This window comes from Poecilia mexicana, unplaced genomic scaffold, assembly GCF_051168715.1.
Source record: "Poecilia mexicana isolate PSO_F unplaced genomic scaffold, ASM5116871v1 scaffold_15, whole genome shotgun sequence".
Lineage (NCBI taxonomy): Eukaryota > Metazoa > Chordata > Actinopteri > Cyprinodontiformes > Poeciliidae > Poecilia > Poecilia mexicana.
In genome coordinates this window covers 21830310-21846711 of record NW_028263384.1, presented here as the reverse complement: position 1 = coordinate 21846711, position 16402 = coordinate 21830310, and the positions used below count along the sequence as shown (strand labels likewise).

Here is a 16402-nt window from a genome sequence, read left to right as displayed (position 1 = left end):
AATGAGACTAAACTGGATGTTTTCTATTACCTTTAGTTTCTGAACTAAATGTAGTTACATAAAACACAAAGGAAGATGTGTACATTATAACTTTCACAAAGTTCACTTCAGATTATAACAAACTTGTTGGATTTAACTGCAACTGTCTGAAGTCCTGATTACAGAAAGTTACAGTTTAAATTCTGAAATATTTGTAGTTCTTACTGTATTGTTTAGCCTGTATTTTGTTTGTCACCCATTGCTGAAGGCTAAAGAGTACGGAGAAGTCATATTTCATCCAGTTAAAGAAAACCTGAAGAACAACATGTAAAATCTGATATTAGTCATTAGGTAAGTGTAAACATTTTTCCCCTGTAAAACCTCACAGAGAAAACAGGGAATAAATGGAGTAAATAGTTTAAAAAAAATTCAGTTCTGACAAATTGTTATTTTGAGAAATGCAAAGACAGAAGAAAACATTTATCAGAAAATGTAAATTATCTCGGTATTGGCTGAGATAATGCTGCCACTAACTAAATGTTCTTCCCTCTCTCTTGTTAACTTTTTACTTCCCATGATCATAGAAAGTACTCCTCCAACCAGCCCAGATTTGAGATGATTCCAGATCAATCAGGAATTTTTTACACGTTTCATCATTTCTGTTTCCAGTTACTCCTGTCATCAACATCCTGCTTCAACACTGAAGTATGGAAGAGCTGAACTTCAACAACACATCATGGACACGCAGTTTCAGTTTCAAAAACATGAGCTTCAACTTCAGCGACATTAATAGCTATGGTGATATCGGTGACATAATGTTTTTAAAATACGTGAACTGGATCACCATTGGCATTGGACTTCCTTTAAACTTAATAGTCACTACTGCAGTTTTCTACCAGGTGAGTACATTATTTATTTGAATGAGCCATTTGACTCTTTAGCTGCTGGTTCTCTCTCATCTCAGGTTTACGTCTGTCTTGTTCCTGGAATATGTGGAACAGGCATCATTCTACATGTCAGGAATATTCTGGTGTCATTAATGATGTTTTTCACCTGCTGGTTTTCTCTCAGGTGAAAAAGGGTCAAGATGCTCCAGTCTACGTCATCAACCTTCTGGTCTCTGATCTCATTCAGTTCTGCTCCAGAATTGCACTAGATCCTTTAAATCCTAGTAGATCCAGTGGCATCTTCTTATTAATTGCATGTTATTGTGGAGTGGTCAGAGTGGGATTCATGATGTGTATCTCCTGTGAAAGGTGTGTTTCCATGTTTACCTCTTTTCTATCTCACATATAATCACATTAGTCTTTTTTCACAGTCTTCAGAAACTAAACATCTCCATCTGTTATTACAGGTATCTGGTCATTGCCAAACCACTGTGGTACAGATTCAGGAGAAACATCAAGACATATGTGGTGGTCTGCATTGTAGTCTGGATACTTCCTTTTCTTTTACCACTAATTGTTATTCTGACTCATTATTTTACTGTGGGTGTCATCTGCTTCATAGTTTTTCTCCTCCTGCCTTTTCCCTTGTTCATCTTCTTCCTGGTTGGGACTATCAAAGCTCTCTCTGGAGCTCTCAGTGTCTCAGCAGATGAAAAACGACGAATAGCAGCCATTCAGATTGTGGTGCTGATTATTTACAGTTTGCTTTATCTGCCTGTCATCATTTCAGTCCTATATGAGATTGGAGTATTGGATACTAAATTATTCTTCATTCCCTTAGCTATGGGATTAATTTGTGGTTGTCTTAGTCCTCTTGCAAACACAACTTTGTATTTGTTCAGTCGGAAAAGCATCATGGACAAGTTTCTGGCTTCAATCTGTTCATGTAAAATATCTAACAATTAGGAGACGAGCAGCACAGATCATGAAAGCAGGACTGTAACAAATAATGAGCCTGTTTAGGTTTTAATATCTAGTATAATGCAAAAGATCAACAACAAAAAATTAGCTTATTTTTTGTTTGGCAAGGAACAGAAATATTTCAAATACTTGCTTTGTTCAAAAATGTTTTATTATTGAAACTTGTTGCCTAAAATAAGCAGTCAGCTACTGAAGACAATCAGCTTCATTCTCTGTTCACTCTGTGAGTTTGTGTTTCAGTTTTTAGTTCATTTGTTTCTCTTTGATCACAATTTCTTTATTTGTCTTGAATATCTTCAGAAAGTATCTTAACATAAACTGGCTTAAGTGTTCAATCTACTTTTTGCTGACCTTGGTACATCATATCTACACCGTTAACATTTCCCTGCAACTCTCTGGTGATTGATTCATGGAACTGTTGACAGTTTGATATCTGTGTCATGTTGGGTCCTAGTTTCTTTGCCCACATACAGAACACGACAGGAGAACAGGTGATCACATAAAGTTTATTTACAAAGAATGGATATGTGAATGTGTGGTTCTTAATCCTGGGGAAAGGCCGGGGTCGTCAGTACTCTGGGAAGCAGTGAGAGACGGTGAGTTCAAGGTAGGTCGGACAATGGAGCTTCAGAGAAGAATGGATAAGTCTTACTTGGATGATAAGCATTTTCTCCACCAGGGGGAAAGTACAGTGGTCACCGGGGCAAGGTCTCTTATAGGGTCTTTGACGTGATCCAGGTTCCGATTGGTGGTTCAGATGGAGGGTTCATTGGAGATGGATGATGAGGGCTGCGGTGGAGGGCGGGCAGTTAAGTTCAAGTGAGGAGACTTGAGGAGCGTTCCGACTGCCAGCCGAGAATCCAGGAACTGAAGATGATTCGTCTGCTGAAGGTGTGGGGGGAACTCGGGCAACCAGTGAGTAATGATCCATGGCGTCACGAGGGGGGGAAACTCCAGAAAGCCAGGGACTCGGGTTTCACAGGGCTTAAACCGAGGCATCCAAGGAAAACACCCGGGGAAGAGGCAATAGATAAATGACACTAGAAGTTTGTTTCTCAGAAGTTACTCAGAGCTAGCTCAGAGGGACAGAGAGTACCATTACTGGCAGCACTCAGGCATCAAAGTGCTGGCAGCCTGCTCCTCATATACTCCTGGATGATTTGATGATGAATCACAGGTGTGCTGACCTGAGTCAGCAGGTAGGCCCTTCAAGGTGTGCAGCCTCTTGGCCCCATCTAGTGGATGAAGGGGGAAGCAGCAGGCAAACAGAAAAATCCCGACAAAGAGACCAAAATCCCAGTTCCCAACACTATCATAACTTTCAGCAATGGGATGTATCGCTACATCAGCCTATTTAGGTCTGAAATCATATTTCATGGTGTGACCACTTGGATTTAAAATCCTGTGTTGTATTTTTTCACATGCCGTGTTCTGACAGACGAACATATATATATTTTACATAATTACTTCATATAAACTCACTATTATTAAAGCTGTGGAAGTGGTTGTTATAATTCTGAGTCATTTAACTATGACATGTTTTCTTGCATTAACTTTTTATTTTCAGTTTGCACACAGTTTCATGTAAACAAGTTGTTCATGGGTGTTGGTGCATGGGTGTGTCATAATGATGTTTAGTGATCCCAAGACGATAGCAGCATATGAGGCAGAGATTCTTAATAAAAATTAATACAAATATACTGAGAGATTATCACTGAGGAAACAGGAGATGATGACAAATCATCATGGACAGGGAACCAGGAAGTAACATGAAGCAACTGGAAACAATGGCAGAAAACAAGAATAAACTGGAGAATCCAGCAGTGAGAGACGGAGAATGAGGAGCTTAAATATTGGGACAATTAAATATTTTGGACAGATGAGAAGCTGTGAGAGGAGAGCAGAGAGGATAAAGGAAGGAGGCTGAAGAACGAGAGAGGAAACTGAGGAGAATGTAAAAAAATAAGGTGAAACTCTGACCTCATGAAAAGAAAGAATAGACTAATATGGAAACAATAGATGAGATCTAGGATGTGCATTAATAAACAAGGAAATAATACAGGAGAAACCTAGAAACTGAACCAACCCAGGATCATAAAGTGCTTCAGCTCTTAATAATTAATACTGAGTGGAAGTTGAGGCTGAAAAGCATCTAAAAAACAATCTGCCTCTTTCTGAAAGTCTCTCCACTGCTTGAAACTGAGAAGATTTTATGTTTGTATTCTTGCTGTTTTTTTTTTGTTTTTTTTTTTTTGCTCAATAAAGCGAGTGCTTAAGTTATCTCGTGAGGTTTAATTTTTTTATTTATTGATCTTTGAGGCAAACCATAACATTAAACTCGTTTTACACTAAAGGAAACATAAAAAGGAAAATCTAAAATAAAACTAGAATATCACAACAAATTCATTTCTAACCCAGTTTGTTTGCACCCAAAACTGTGAGGTGGATCCTGTATCTGTAGTGAGATTTTTCATTGAATTAATGTAAAAACTGTTGTGCAAAGCTTTTCATCATCTCTGATTATATTCAACATATATTTTTAGGTTTCACGATAAAAATAAGGCAACAAAAGACCATCCAGAGACAGTTACACAGTTCAGAAACTCACAAAGATATGTTATTTATTCATAAAAACAATTTCTCACAATAGTAAAGATGCTATAGGCCTGTAGGAGGAAACAATACGTAAAATAGACACACATACAGAGACATACACTGTACAAGTGTACTTATTTATGTAAATTTTACTAACAATAATGGATTTCATTTTACCATTGTTGCTAATTTAAAAAGAAATGCTATCTCGTATTCAAAAGACATCTTGGTAACAGATACTTTTAAAAACCACAGTATCATGTTTTCAAAGGAATGTTATGATGAGCACCTGAACCACTTTATTCACTGAACTAAAAAAAGTCTGTAATATTTTTGTTCAAAACTTTCAGAGACGAACACAGTCTAACATCAACACATTCTAGAAAAAGATTAGCACACCTTCCTGTAAATAGTAGCTGGACTGGATGAGCTCCAAATCAAGAAGATACAGATCAATACTGGAGCTCAGTGATCTCTTAGGCTTAAATGTCTCTCTGTAGTTCAGTTTATATTTTGAGTTTGTCTATGTTGAAGATTTTTGTGTTATTTTTATCTTTTTAATGTTTATTTTTTGTTTTACTTTGATGTTTTTTTACTCACCAAATTCACTATTTTCTGATTTACATCTTTGGCCCTAATTTGGATTTGATGGTGATCACCAGGTGAGGGGGGTGCCATGTTGTATTCATTAAATGTCGGAATTTGAAAAGTTTACACAATAACATGAGCTACAAACAAATCTTTCTCACAGCTTTTATTTGACAGTTGACATAAATATTAGCATTAAAGGGATTCAGTATTTAAATTTCAGCAGGATTATCAGCAACACAATGTTACTCTTTCCTGTAAAATATGTTTAGATGTGTAAAAAGATATATACTATTAAGACTATTAGGGGAAAATGATGTAAAACAATTATATTTCTGTGTCTGTGTCTATCAGGCTTTCTAAATAATATTCAAATTCAATTCATGGAAATTCTTTGATGTCAGAACAGCAGATTAAATAATTTACATTAGAACAATACATTTATTTAGAAGAACAAAGAAACCTTGTTTCAGGTAACACTGATCATATCATCATAACACAACGCCATGTAAACTGAAGACTATCAAACAGCATTGAGCTTTATAATAAGTTTCATCATGTAAATGATTTCAGTTTAAACAAAGAACAGCTTATAGTCTGTAAGAGTGAGAAAGAAAACTATTCTCAGAATCTGAGTTGGTTCCACATTTCTTTTTGGACTGGACATGAAAACAAATGCAGACGAGTCCATGAAGACAAAACACAGAAACATGATGCCATGAAGTTTCTCTAATTAATAATCCATCTGAAGCTTCAGAGACTTTTATTCACTTTCAATGACAATTTTTCTGAGCAGGTGTCATTTTTAAATGTTCATGCAAACAACAGGATTGTAATTTAAAGATCTATTAAGACCAAGACACACAGGATCTGATTGGCAGCTGATCCAACAGAACACCAGGTCCTCAAAGGGACCAAAGTCCAGCTGTACTACAGTGAAGCCCCTTGTTCAGGGTCAGAGGTCATGGCTAGAGGAATGGTGTGAATCGGTTTGGGTTAATATTAGACCTGCTATGGTTGGAGTTAGATGTTGCATAAATGCATTTACAAAAATGAATAGAAGTCGATAAATTTTCTCAGTATAATGATAGGAAATACAATAATGGTCTCAAAATAGGTAGAAATGTGTGTTTAGGGGGTTTGTAACAACTCAGATTAAATTACACACATTGACTCTATTTCATAATCATAAACCAACTGGGCTCAAAGTATTTCAGGATCTTGTATTAATATACAATGGGCTGAGCAGCACATGCAGAAATTTAAAATGATGTCTCTTTTTCCTTCTTCTTCACAGTTACGCCACATATTGTGTTGGTCTAACGTGATACATTTCAGGAAAACACACTGAAGTTTACTTTGCAAATGGGATGCGACAAAAATATATATATATTGTGTTGTATGAAAACCTTTGCCAGGTTCAGTGTTTCACATTTAATTTAGTTTGATGTTTATTTATCTGAACTAAAAGAATCAAAGCTCAAATTTGGTATCATTGAAAGTTTTTACCTAATTTTATTCCAGCATTTAAATGTCAACTTTGCTGTAAAACATACAGCCATGAAATAAAAATAATAAAAAGATCTGTACTTCTTTCCATGTTCATGAACACGACTCACCTTCAGGCTTTTATCTGGTTCCATGCAAAATATTGTGGTTTTAAAATTCAAATTTGATTTCTGAATAGTCTGTTGTGTGGAGACAGCAGAATAACAATGGACATTAGAAAAATACCTTCTAACTTGAGGAACAAAGAACAAAGGTTGCTTCAGGTACAGCTGATTAAATCTGTGGTACCAATGAAGCTGCAGTTCTGGTTCTGAGCTTCATCACTGTGTTTGATCAGGTATTTCAGTTTAAACAGGGTCTGACTTTAAAGAGTAAAGAAAATCAGTTCTCAACACTCCTTATAACTCTTCCCATAATTTTTAAGGGAAGTTGTTTAAATGAAAGCAGAAAACAAAGAAACATAAAACTGATAGAAACTGTATTGATAAATAAAGTGCTGCTTTCAAACCCGGCCTTCATCATATTCCTGAATATCCACATCAAGACTCAAATATGTTTTCCTGTTTTCAGCCTTTTTACAATAAATAAAACACACAGTAAGAGATAAACTCCCACACACACCCTGTTCATGTTAAATCCTTCCTGCCCATCTGTTCCTTCACTGACATGCTTCCATTAAGAAGGTATTTCATGTATCTCTAGTAGATCAATATGTGAGCCTTTGGTGCCATTTTTAAGGCTGCTGCTGTTTCTCCATGTTTACTAATTAATGACAATTAATTTATTATCTGCTGCACCATGACATCACAGAATGACGTCAGTGCTCTTTCAGCGCCCCCTGGTGGTCATACAGTCATCTCCTGATTTTTTCTTCCTAAAGCATAAATGAATGATAGATAAGATACGCTGATCTGAGAGGAATTTTACAAATAAACACTTTCTGAGGAAACTTAGTTTTTGGTTTTTTGGTTTAATTAATTTAAAATATTGTAACACAAAACTTGTCTTAAAAATGTTATATTTTGTCATCATTGGTGATTCGCTTACAGTACAAGTACCTAAACATAACTGTGGTGTTAATAATATTATTAATCTATCCATCCATTTTCTGCTGCTTGTTAAGAATTATCCTACTAAATCTTTTACTTTTTTTTAAATCATGTTTCACTATTGTTTTAATATTATAACTAAAAAATAAATTGGTATAATTTGGATTTTAGCCTGCATGTTATGCATCGGTTCCACTGAACATCGTTACAGAAATACAAAATAAAAGAGTAAAAACTAAACAGCTCACTGATGAGAAAACACTTCACATTGATTTCCTGTCAGTTTAGATCTGTCACCTTGTTGGAGTCGATATTCAGATAAACTCATCTCTAATACGATCACACATTTCCCAATCCTTTAGAAATAATGCACAGAGCAAATAATACAGCATTTAAATGTATAATAAATGTCTTCAGGGGAAAATAATTAGCTTACAGCTGTAAATGTTTGTACAAAATAAAAATGTTACTTCAATTCAAAAACATAAATTATTCTCAATCAACAGAAACATCAACTGTAAATTTATTTAGGTATCAAATGCTTTCAAAGACCAACTGGAAGTTTAAAACGTTGCATTGTAACTGAGACCAAACCGTGTTTTCACTCCTGCCGGTCTGCTTTATGTGACGTCATCAAACTGTTAAATGTAGTACCTAATTCATCCACTAGATGGCACTAAATGAACACTCATAACATGAGACTGAAATAATAATAATAAACTGACAAGCAAAACATTTACACATATTTCTGCTGAAATTAATTTGCAATAGAGTAAAAATGAAATTTGATGATATTGTGTATAATTTATAATTCATGTTCAGTTATTTATTTTCAAATTGGCTTTTCTCAATGGATTAAACATGGTGATTTCAACGCCACCAAGCATTTTCTACCATCTTGTAAATATGTACAGTCTAGGTTTACCTGCCTGTCCTGCACTTTAACAGACTGTTTGCTTTTCTAATCTTCTGCAGGACTTTCCTTCCTGCAGCAGGAGACACACATCAACAGCTGGTCAGTGAGCCCTTCATACATGAAGACAAACAGAATCAGGTACATGAAAGGGCTGAAGAGGAACATGGTAAAAATTATTTCTGTCATTTCAGGGGAGTGCAGATATGTATAAATACAATAAATAAGCATAGGCAGGATTGTCAATGTGTAATTAAGCATTAATACAACAAAAATTCCCATAATCCTGTGTCTCTCTGCAGCTGGGAAAGACGTGACATTAGGTAAATATGTAAGGCCACTGACCAGACTGATGATGAACACTGGAGCAGAAAGAAGGCCAACAGTCACAAGCAGATAATACAGTTTAAAGATGATGACATTTGTGACAAGAACAATACAAAACAACCAGACTGGGATGCAGATAATGACTGAACCTCTGATGAAGTCCTGCTGTGGCCAGCAGATCAGAAACAAAAGGCAGAAATACACCTTTAATACTGCAGCACAAATATCTGTAAAACTGACCTAAAATGTTTTATAAGGCAAAAGCAGTTTTGGTGATAAAATGTGTTTTGGTGCCTTTCTACAGCAACACACTGAAGCAAAGACTGGTCACAGAGCCAAAGTTGTTCATTTTAAAATAAAATGTGATTATAAGTAAGTTTTCCTGATTAGGATCCCTGGTGGCTTTCATCAGGATCAGAGACAGAATGAGTATCAGATTACAGATGAGGAGGTTCATGTAGTAGCTGACAGGAACGTCATAAAGTCCAACCTGCAGAAACCATCAACAGTCAGACTTTTATTATGAAGTCAGGAATAATAAAGTCTGTGTTATAAAACAGAGGAAAAGGGATAATTTTCAATAAAATCATTTCTGTTTACGTGAGAGGGGAAACTACTTTTTAAATCTGTTATAAAAGCTACATATGCAGAGTTGTTTTTTACCTACCATGCAGCACAAAATGACGACCAGGAAAGTGAAAGGAAGGAAAAGCCGGAAGTTCAGTGAAACCATCACAGTGGGATAATTTGGAAATCCCATTTCTGTTCAGTTTGTGCTGCAAACTCTGTTATTTAGAGACAAGAAGGGTGTTTCACAAACTGCTCCTATGGTCATGAATTTATAAATGATAATGATAATATTTATTATTACTATGCAGACGAATTACATCTTGGTTATTGGTATATGCAAAGTATTTTGCATTCAGTACTTTTTTCATGACTGAAAAGATACAATTTAGAACGTAATTCACCTGCAGGACACAACATTTTCATTTCTGCCCAACTGACCTGTCAAACCTTAAAAATAAGTTTGATAACAGTATTTAGCAACCAGAAAAACTTTCAGTCTGAATATGAAATGAAAACTGATCATCCTGAACAACCGTCTTCAGATCTGTTATTGCCTAGTCGGACTACACAGGTCAAACCTCAGTTTTCTGTTCTGTGCTACATAAGAGCATCTGGGGATGATATTCAACAATCCTTGGTTGAAACTTGTTTGTAAAATTGCAGTAAATCTGTTGCTGAAGGTCTCAGACCAAACTACGTGACACCAACAGCAAACTACATACAAGGTCTGTAAAACTTCCTCCTCCCTGTTCAGATGATTGGTTTAAGTCTCTTCCTCACGTTTAGGTTTAATCTTCTGCTCTCAGCTGCAGACATGTAATAGACTGGTCTGGTGTTCCTAATAAAGTGGCCACTGGGTGTTTCTGGCTTACAGAACTACAAACATGGTTTTAGCTTAGACACCTTAGCTTGAGCTAACATTTTTCTCTTGAAGCTCCTGTAGCTTCAGATCAACATAAAGTTTTTATGGAAGATATTAAAATAAAACACAAGTCACTAATAAATCTCTTTAAATCTTCTGCTGCAGCCGATATCCATTTCATTGCAAAGTTAATGAATAAATTTACTTACAGCTTCTTTGCTCAGTTTGGCTTCCACCTCTGCTCAGCTGTTTAGATAGGAAGGGTTGCTGTTCAAGCACAAATAACAAAAATGAAACTGTGGTTTTCCTCAGAAGTGATTGGGTCTCACAGCCACATGCACACAGTTCAGACTGTCCTGTTTTACACATCAGGCCTTTTGGATTTAGCTACTCTTGACCTCAGAAACTAAAAACAGTTGATTATGACTATGGTTGTGTTTTTAGTGCACAAAAAAACTGCATCTTGTACAAAAGTTTAAAAAAATTCATTTCTTTTAACAACTGGAACATGAGGAAGATGTAAAGAAACTATTTGGAGAGTTTTCACACTTGTGGTGTGAATGAAAGACGTAACATTTGGAATAAACCAAGATTGGCTCATCACAGGGCCTGTACCATGGTGGTGGCAGCATCATGCTGTGGTGAAGCCTTGCAGCAGCAGGAACTAACAGAGCAGTCAGAATAGAGTGGAGATGAATGGATGGTTTTGTTGTATCAGTTAGAGCCGGTGTTTTTACTGTGGTGGTAAAAATAAAACCCACTCTGTGACATCAGTGGTTCTAATCTAAACCTTTAAGGTTCTCTGTCTCCCTGGTCAGCTGACTATGACTGATCCAGAACAAAAGGCCTGATCATCTGATTCACTTTCCTGAAGCTGCATTGGAGTGCAGGATGGATTACATTACATTTTATTTGAAGCAGCTTCAACCAGCTGATTCTCGCACCAAAAATTTAAGCTTTTATCATTTTAGTTGACTCTGTAACCAGGTATTTCACTGCAAACAATTTTAGGAGCTTCGATGTTTAAGAACCGGACAACCTGACAAAACTATGGTGACAAATCTTCTTAAGAGGTTTTCAAACTTCTGGTTTTATCTTTTCTGCATCAGTTTGCTCATCACATCAGTTTTATTCTTTCTTTGATGCTGAATTTATAAAAATGAACTTCACAAACCTGACTGATGTCTGACTTTTAAAGTAACAATGAAGTTACAATGAAGTAATTTCTGTTTGTGTCATTTTATGAGGAAATCTTTTTGAACTGATTTTTACCTGGTGACCTGCTCTAGAAATCTGATGGTTTTCTGTCATTGGGTCTTTAAGCAGCATAATGATCCAAAACATTTGACAAAATGAACAGAAACGGGTCACAAGTTGTCTTCATGGCAGCATTTATTCAGCAACGATGCACACAGAACCACATCAAATAATATCAAGAAGTGATTGAATATTCTAGTCCTCTAAATGTAACAGGAGTAAAAAAAAACATTATTTTTAAGTTTAGTCATAAAAACCTAAATACTCACAACTTCCAATGAAATTAAGAGGAAAAATATCAACAAGTTTCTGATTATTTCTGATAATGATCAATCTATTAATTGAACATCATCTTTGTTGTTGTTCTGAAACACAGATATAAATTATATTTGTGATATTAAAGGAGTTTATGAACATAAACCTGAGAAGAAAAATGAAAAATGTATTAAATTAATGACCTACTAAGAGAAAATGATTCACAAGTAAAACCATCCATACATTTTCTAAAGCAGGTCTTCACCTCCAGTCCTTGGAGCTCAGTGTCCTGAAACCTTTAAGTGTCTCTGTTTCAACACACCTGAGCAGGAAGTGAAGAGCTTAGACATTATCCTGAGGAGGTGATTCAGCTGTTGGACCAGGGAGGCGGCTAAAGGCTGCAGGACACATGGTGATAGACTAAATTACAGAGTTGTGTTGTAAGGATGACAACACAACAAATCCTCTACAAGGTCACACTGGACAACAACAGATCAACCTCTGAGACTCTGCAGGACTCGGCTAAAGAGTTAAATGTTAAAGCAATGCATTAAAAACAGAAATGAATGGGAAAAGCTTGATGGTTTGATGCAGTCAGTCTCAAAAACACAACAGCACAACAATGATTTACACAGTTTCATCTGAATAAACCACCAGACTTCTGGAACGATGCGGTTTGGACAAATCGAACCAAAGTGGACGTTTGATCAGCTGCAGGTGTGATCAGGATGTTCAGCTCCTCAGACCTGATGAGCAAAACAAATATCTGCAAACCTGAATCGACTGCAGCATCAGAGTCACGATGTGAAAGTTCCTCCACAATGACGTGAGACTCTGATTAAATCTATAACATCAGTTTCTGATTAGGTGCTTTCAGGTGTTTGACTGCAGGGTGACTGGATCACATACAGTAACGCTCCAAATCACAGAGATAATAGAGCTCAAACTCTAGCAGCTCTGCTGCGCCTATAATGCAACAAAAACAACTTTTCTACAAATAGAGTCTGATGCACAGACTGATTGTTACTTATTAATATTAAGACCATGTTGTTTCTTGATTCTGTTTAATCTTCAGTCAAAACCAAAAAGATCAGCTGGGCAGAGAAAATGGAGCTTAAACTTCAGATTCTCTCTCCTACAAGTTAACTGAGCATTAATGTGATGAAACATCCACTTGATGTTGTATTTGTTCTTTACTGAACCAGTTTTCCACTTTTTAAAAATCATGTTGACATGTCTTCAAATGTTCCCTATTTATTACTGAGTAACTAATTTAGACATTTTATTTAATTTTTAACTTACATTTTTACTGGCTGATAAATTATTTTTATTACTGTTTCAATAAAATTCAACTGCTCTTTTTGATCAAATCTCTTTCATTTCCAGATGTAAATACAAGCTGGAAAAAGGTCATGTTTGATTCTGAATGGATTTTATGTTTATACTAAACTGTTTTAATCAGGCAGTGTTACATTTAGATGGGGCTAAAATTCTGCAGCTGATCTAAAGATTGATAAATGAGTTTACATCATTCGTTAGAGACTGATTACTGTTACATTATTTTGCTGATTTGCTTGTTCTCTCCTTTTATTTCCACCTATGAACTGCCTGCCTGAGCTGCAGTCAGACAGAGAATCTGCTGCCGTCTTCCACTGCAGGTGTTTCCATCTTGCAGCAGCAGCAGAGACAGGCCAGCAGGTTGTCAACGGGTCCTTCACGCATGAAAACGAACAGAAACAGATCCATGAAAGGACTGAGCAGAAACAAGGTCATGAAAAACTGTGTGCCAGGATGCATATAATAATAATATGGACGAAAGGTCAATAAACTAATTGGTGGGACAATTGTTACAGAGTAATTAATCAGCAGCAGAACAAAAGTTGCAATGATTCTACGTTTTCCTTCAGCAGGTACTGAGGCGGCTCTAGGCAGAGATATGAAGGCCCCGATTGGACACAAGAGGAAGATGATGGAAGGAATGAGAGCAAAAACAAACATGACTGAAATATGGCGAAAAAATATCAGGAGAGGAACAAGCAGCATGCAGATAACCCAAACAGAAACACAGATTATTACAGAATATTTAGTTTGTCTGATGAAGGACAGCTGGATGACGAAGAAACACCTGCAACACAAAACAGAGGAAATCTGTTAATATCTGCCCAGAACTGTAAACCAAACTGAGATCGACTAAGTTTACGAATTTAATTTGCATGTATGCTACCTTTCCAGAGCGATGATCATCCTGAGGTACAGACTGACCATTGCAACGCCGCCGTAGATTATGAGACATGTGGGATTTGGAAAACGTCCATTTTTTGTTTCAACAATAACAATCAGAGTGATGAGCTGCACTGCATTGGCAGCGAGGAGGTTTGTGTAGTAGATGGCAGGAATGTTGTCAAACTGAACCTGCAGGAAACATTTAACAAATCACAATGTGGCTGAAATAAACAGTTTGATTCATGAATCCATCAGCTTAGAAAAGGGTTAATTTAGTGATGACTAAGCAATAATGTAATCATATTGTCTGTTCTACTTCAGGAAATAAATGGAAAATGTTCCCTAATATGGTTTCACTTTTTGGAAAGTATTAAAACCAAAAGGAGGAGATTTGATGGATGTCATAAAAATTAAAAAAAATATCTAGATTTCTATGATTTTTCAAATATTTTAATATTTTTCTTTCCCCAAACAAATTTGATGTGAATTAATATAATCTTCTGAAATAAAGTCAGTTTAATTTGTATTATTTAGATCATTTAATTTAATTCCAAATTATTTTATGAGTTAAGAGGGTCATTTAAAATAATCTTCTTTTATTTTCCAGAATATGCCATATGATCATTTAAATATTTTAAATTATCATTTAAAATATGTTAATTTAAATTATGATATGGCAAACATAAAAACGTGAGATTACACAAAAATATGGACCCTTGAGTATAACTCCACTTTGATCTTCAGAGAAAGGTGGAAATATTTTTCCTAGAATATTTTATTTTAATATTGATAACATTAAATATGAAAACTTAAATATAGCAGAGGTTTAACCATGACATGAATTTGCTTGAGTGCCCAATGAACAAGTTGTCATGACAACATCAAGATTAATAGTATTTGCTCCTTCACTGTCAATAAAATCACCTCTTCCAAATTATTACTTTTTCTAAAACAGGCCTTTAAAGTTAATAATGTTTCCAAATTTTGAAAAAGAATTTAAAAAAAGCTACAAATAAACAATAAGAAAACTGATCAACGTATTTTAGATAATTTTAAAGTAAAATGTTTGTTTTTGTCGATATTTAGAAATAAAAAGTCGAGCAAAAAGTTATTTATTCATTTAGTGGGTGATTATAAGGGAGGGATTCAATGCAAATAATTTCAACAAAAGAAAGAAAATATCCAGTTAATTAGTGAATTTCTCACCATGCGACACAAACCGATGGCCAGCAGAGTGAAGGGGAAACAGACGCGGACGTCCATCCAAATCATCACGTTAAGGTAATCCTCAAACCCCATTTCTTTGTATGAACTTCTGAAAAATCCTGTTGTAAAAAATAACAATAAAAAATTATGAAAGCATTTTATTTGGTTATTAACATGATATCATTAGTAAGACTTACATTCCTCTGCTGTGCTTCATTTATGGGAAATTTACACATTTTTATGCAGGTTTTTAGTACAAATATTTAATAAAAACTGTTTCAGTAAAATCGCCTAAAACATTTGTAAACTGCCAGAAGATATTCATGAAAAGAGAGTTACTTGGTGTCAAAGTTTTGACAGTAATTAATAATTGGTTTACTTACAGTATTTTTACCAGGATGTCTTTCTGCTCAACAATCCAACTTCTAAAATCAGCAGATCTGCAGCAGTGAAGAATTGATTCAACGTTAGAAATGTTCAAAAGACATTTCACCTGCACTGAAATGTTATCCGTACTAAACATTCACATGGTTGCACATCGGACCACTTTTTTTTTCTTTTTATCTGCACTGTGAAGTGGTTTTCTTCACAGTGGTTTTCTTCACTGTGGTTTTCTCCACTGCCTTCAGAGCTTCGCTGTGGTGAGATGAGTCGCAGGAAGCAGAGATACTGATCAAAATGCAGCAGGAAATGTTTTAAGAAACTCTGCATCTGTACATATTAAAGCCTTTTGCATAAAAATGTATTTTCTTTACAGTTTATTAGTGTGAAAAATCTCAATGTTTAATAATTTTGGCACAAAGCTCCAGGGTGTCCAGGGTCACCATATGGGGTCAGAACTGCTGGGGAAGCAGAGCAAGACACTCAGTTTGAGTATAAAGGTTCTGGGCCTCTGATGTGACTAACAACAAAATGTAATTCTGCGTTCAGTGCAAACATAATGACAAAACTTTATTATAATAAAATAATTTGAGATTTTCTGACTGAACATGTTACTTTCTGCCTCCTTTTAAAATCTGCTACATATTGGATTGATGTCAATGTGTGATTAATAATGTGACCTTGAATTTTATGAAGACAGCAAAAATGTCTATTGATGAGTCTCACATCCCTCCTGCAGGGTCGCGACCCCCATGTTGAAAACCTTTTCTTGCTGCTGTGCCGTTTCCCTTGTTGTGAGGAAAACTGGTAAAGGAGCCAC

At 35.7% G+C, this 16402-nt stretch overlaps 1 protein-coding gene and 1 pseudogene across 2 annotated transcripts; one reads left to right on the top strand and one right to left on the bottom strand.

The window, feature by feature from the left end:
• Positions 1–653: 653 nt before the first annotated feature.
• Positions 654–2327, top strand: LOC148155345 (uncharacterized; annotated as a pseudogene). The gene is made up of 3 exons (XR_015765486.1): positions 654–878; positions 1051–1235; positions 1334–2327. The product of XR_015765486.1 is annotated as an uncharacterized LOC148155345 (transcript).
• Positions 2328–11634: 9307 nt separating this feature from the next.
• On the bottom strand, positions 11635–16097 carry LOC106933085 (uncharacterized). The gene is made up of 4 exons (XM_015012122.2): positions 15585–16097; positions 15202–15320; positions 13997–14184; positions 11635–13897 (listed from the first exon to the last, which is right to left on the bottom strand). The coding sequence occupies exons 2-4, from the start codon at positions 15292–15294 to the stop codon at positions 13396–13398; spliced, it is 783 nt and encodes a 260-aa protein (XP_014867608.2). The 5' UTR covers positions 15295–15320; positions 15585–16097; the 3' UTR covers positions 11635–13395.
• Positions 16098–16402: the final 305 nt, after the last annotated feature.

What these genes read in the sequence shown, in the direction of transcription:
- LOC106933085 (XM_015012122.2), bottom strand. Translation starts at nt 15,294, where the DNA reads ATGGGGTTTGAGGATTACCTTAACGTGATGATTTGGATGGACGTCCGC. An exon ending in CCATCGGTTTGTGTCGCATG is followed by an intron (nt 14,185 to 15,201) that starts GTGAGAAATTCA and finishes TGTTTCCTGCAG; the next exon opens with GTTCAGTTTGACAACATTCC. An exon ending in ATGATCATCGCTCTGGAAAG is followed by an intron (nt 13,898 to 13,996) that starts GTAGCATACATG and finishes TTTGTGTTGCAG; the next exon opens with GTGTTTCTTCGTCATCCAGC.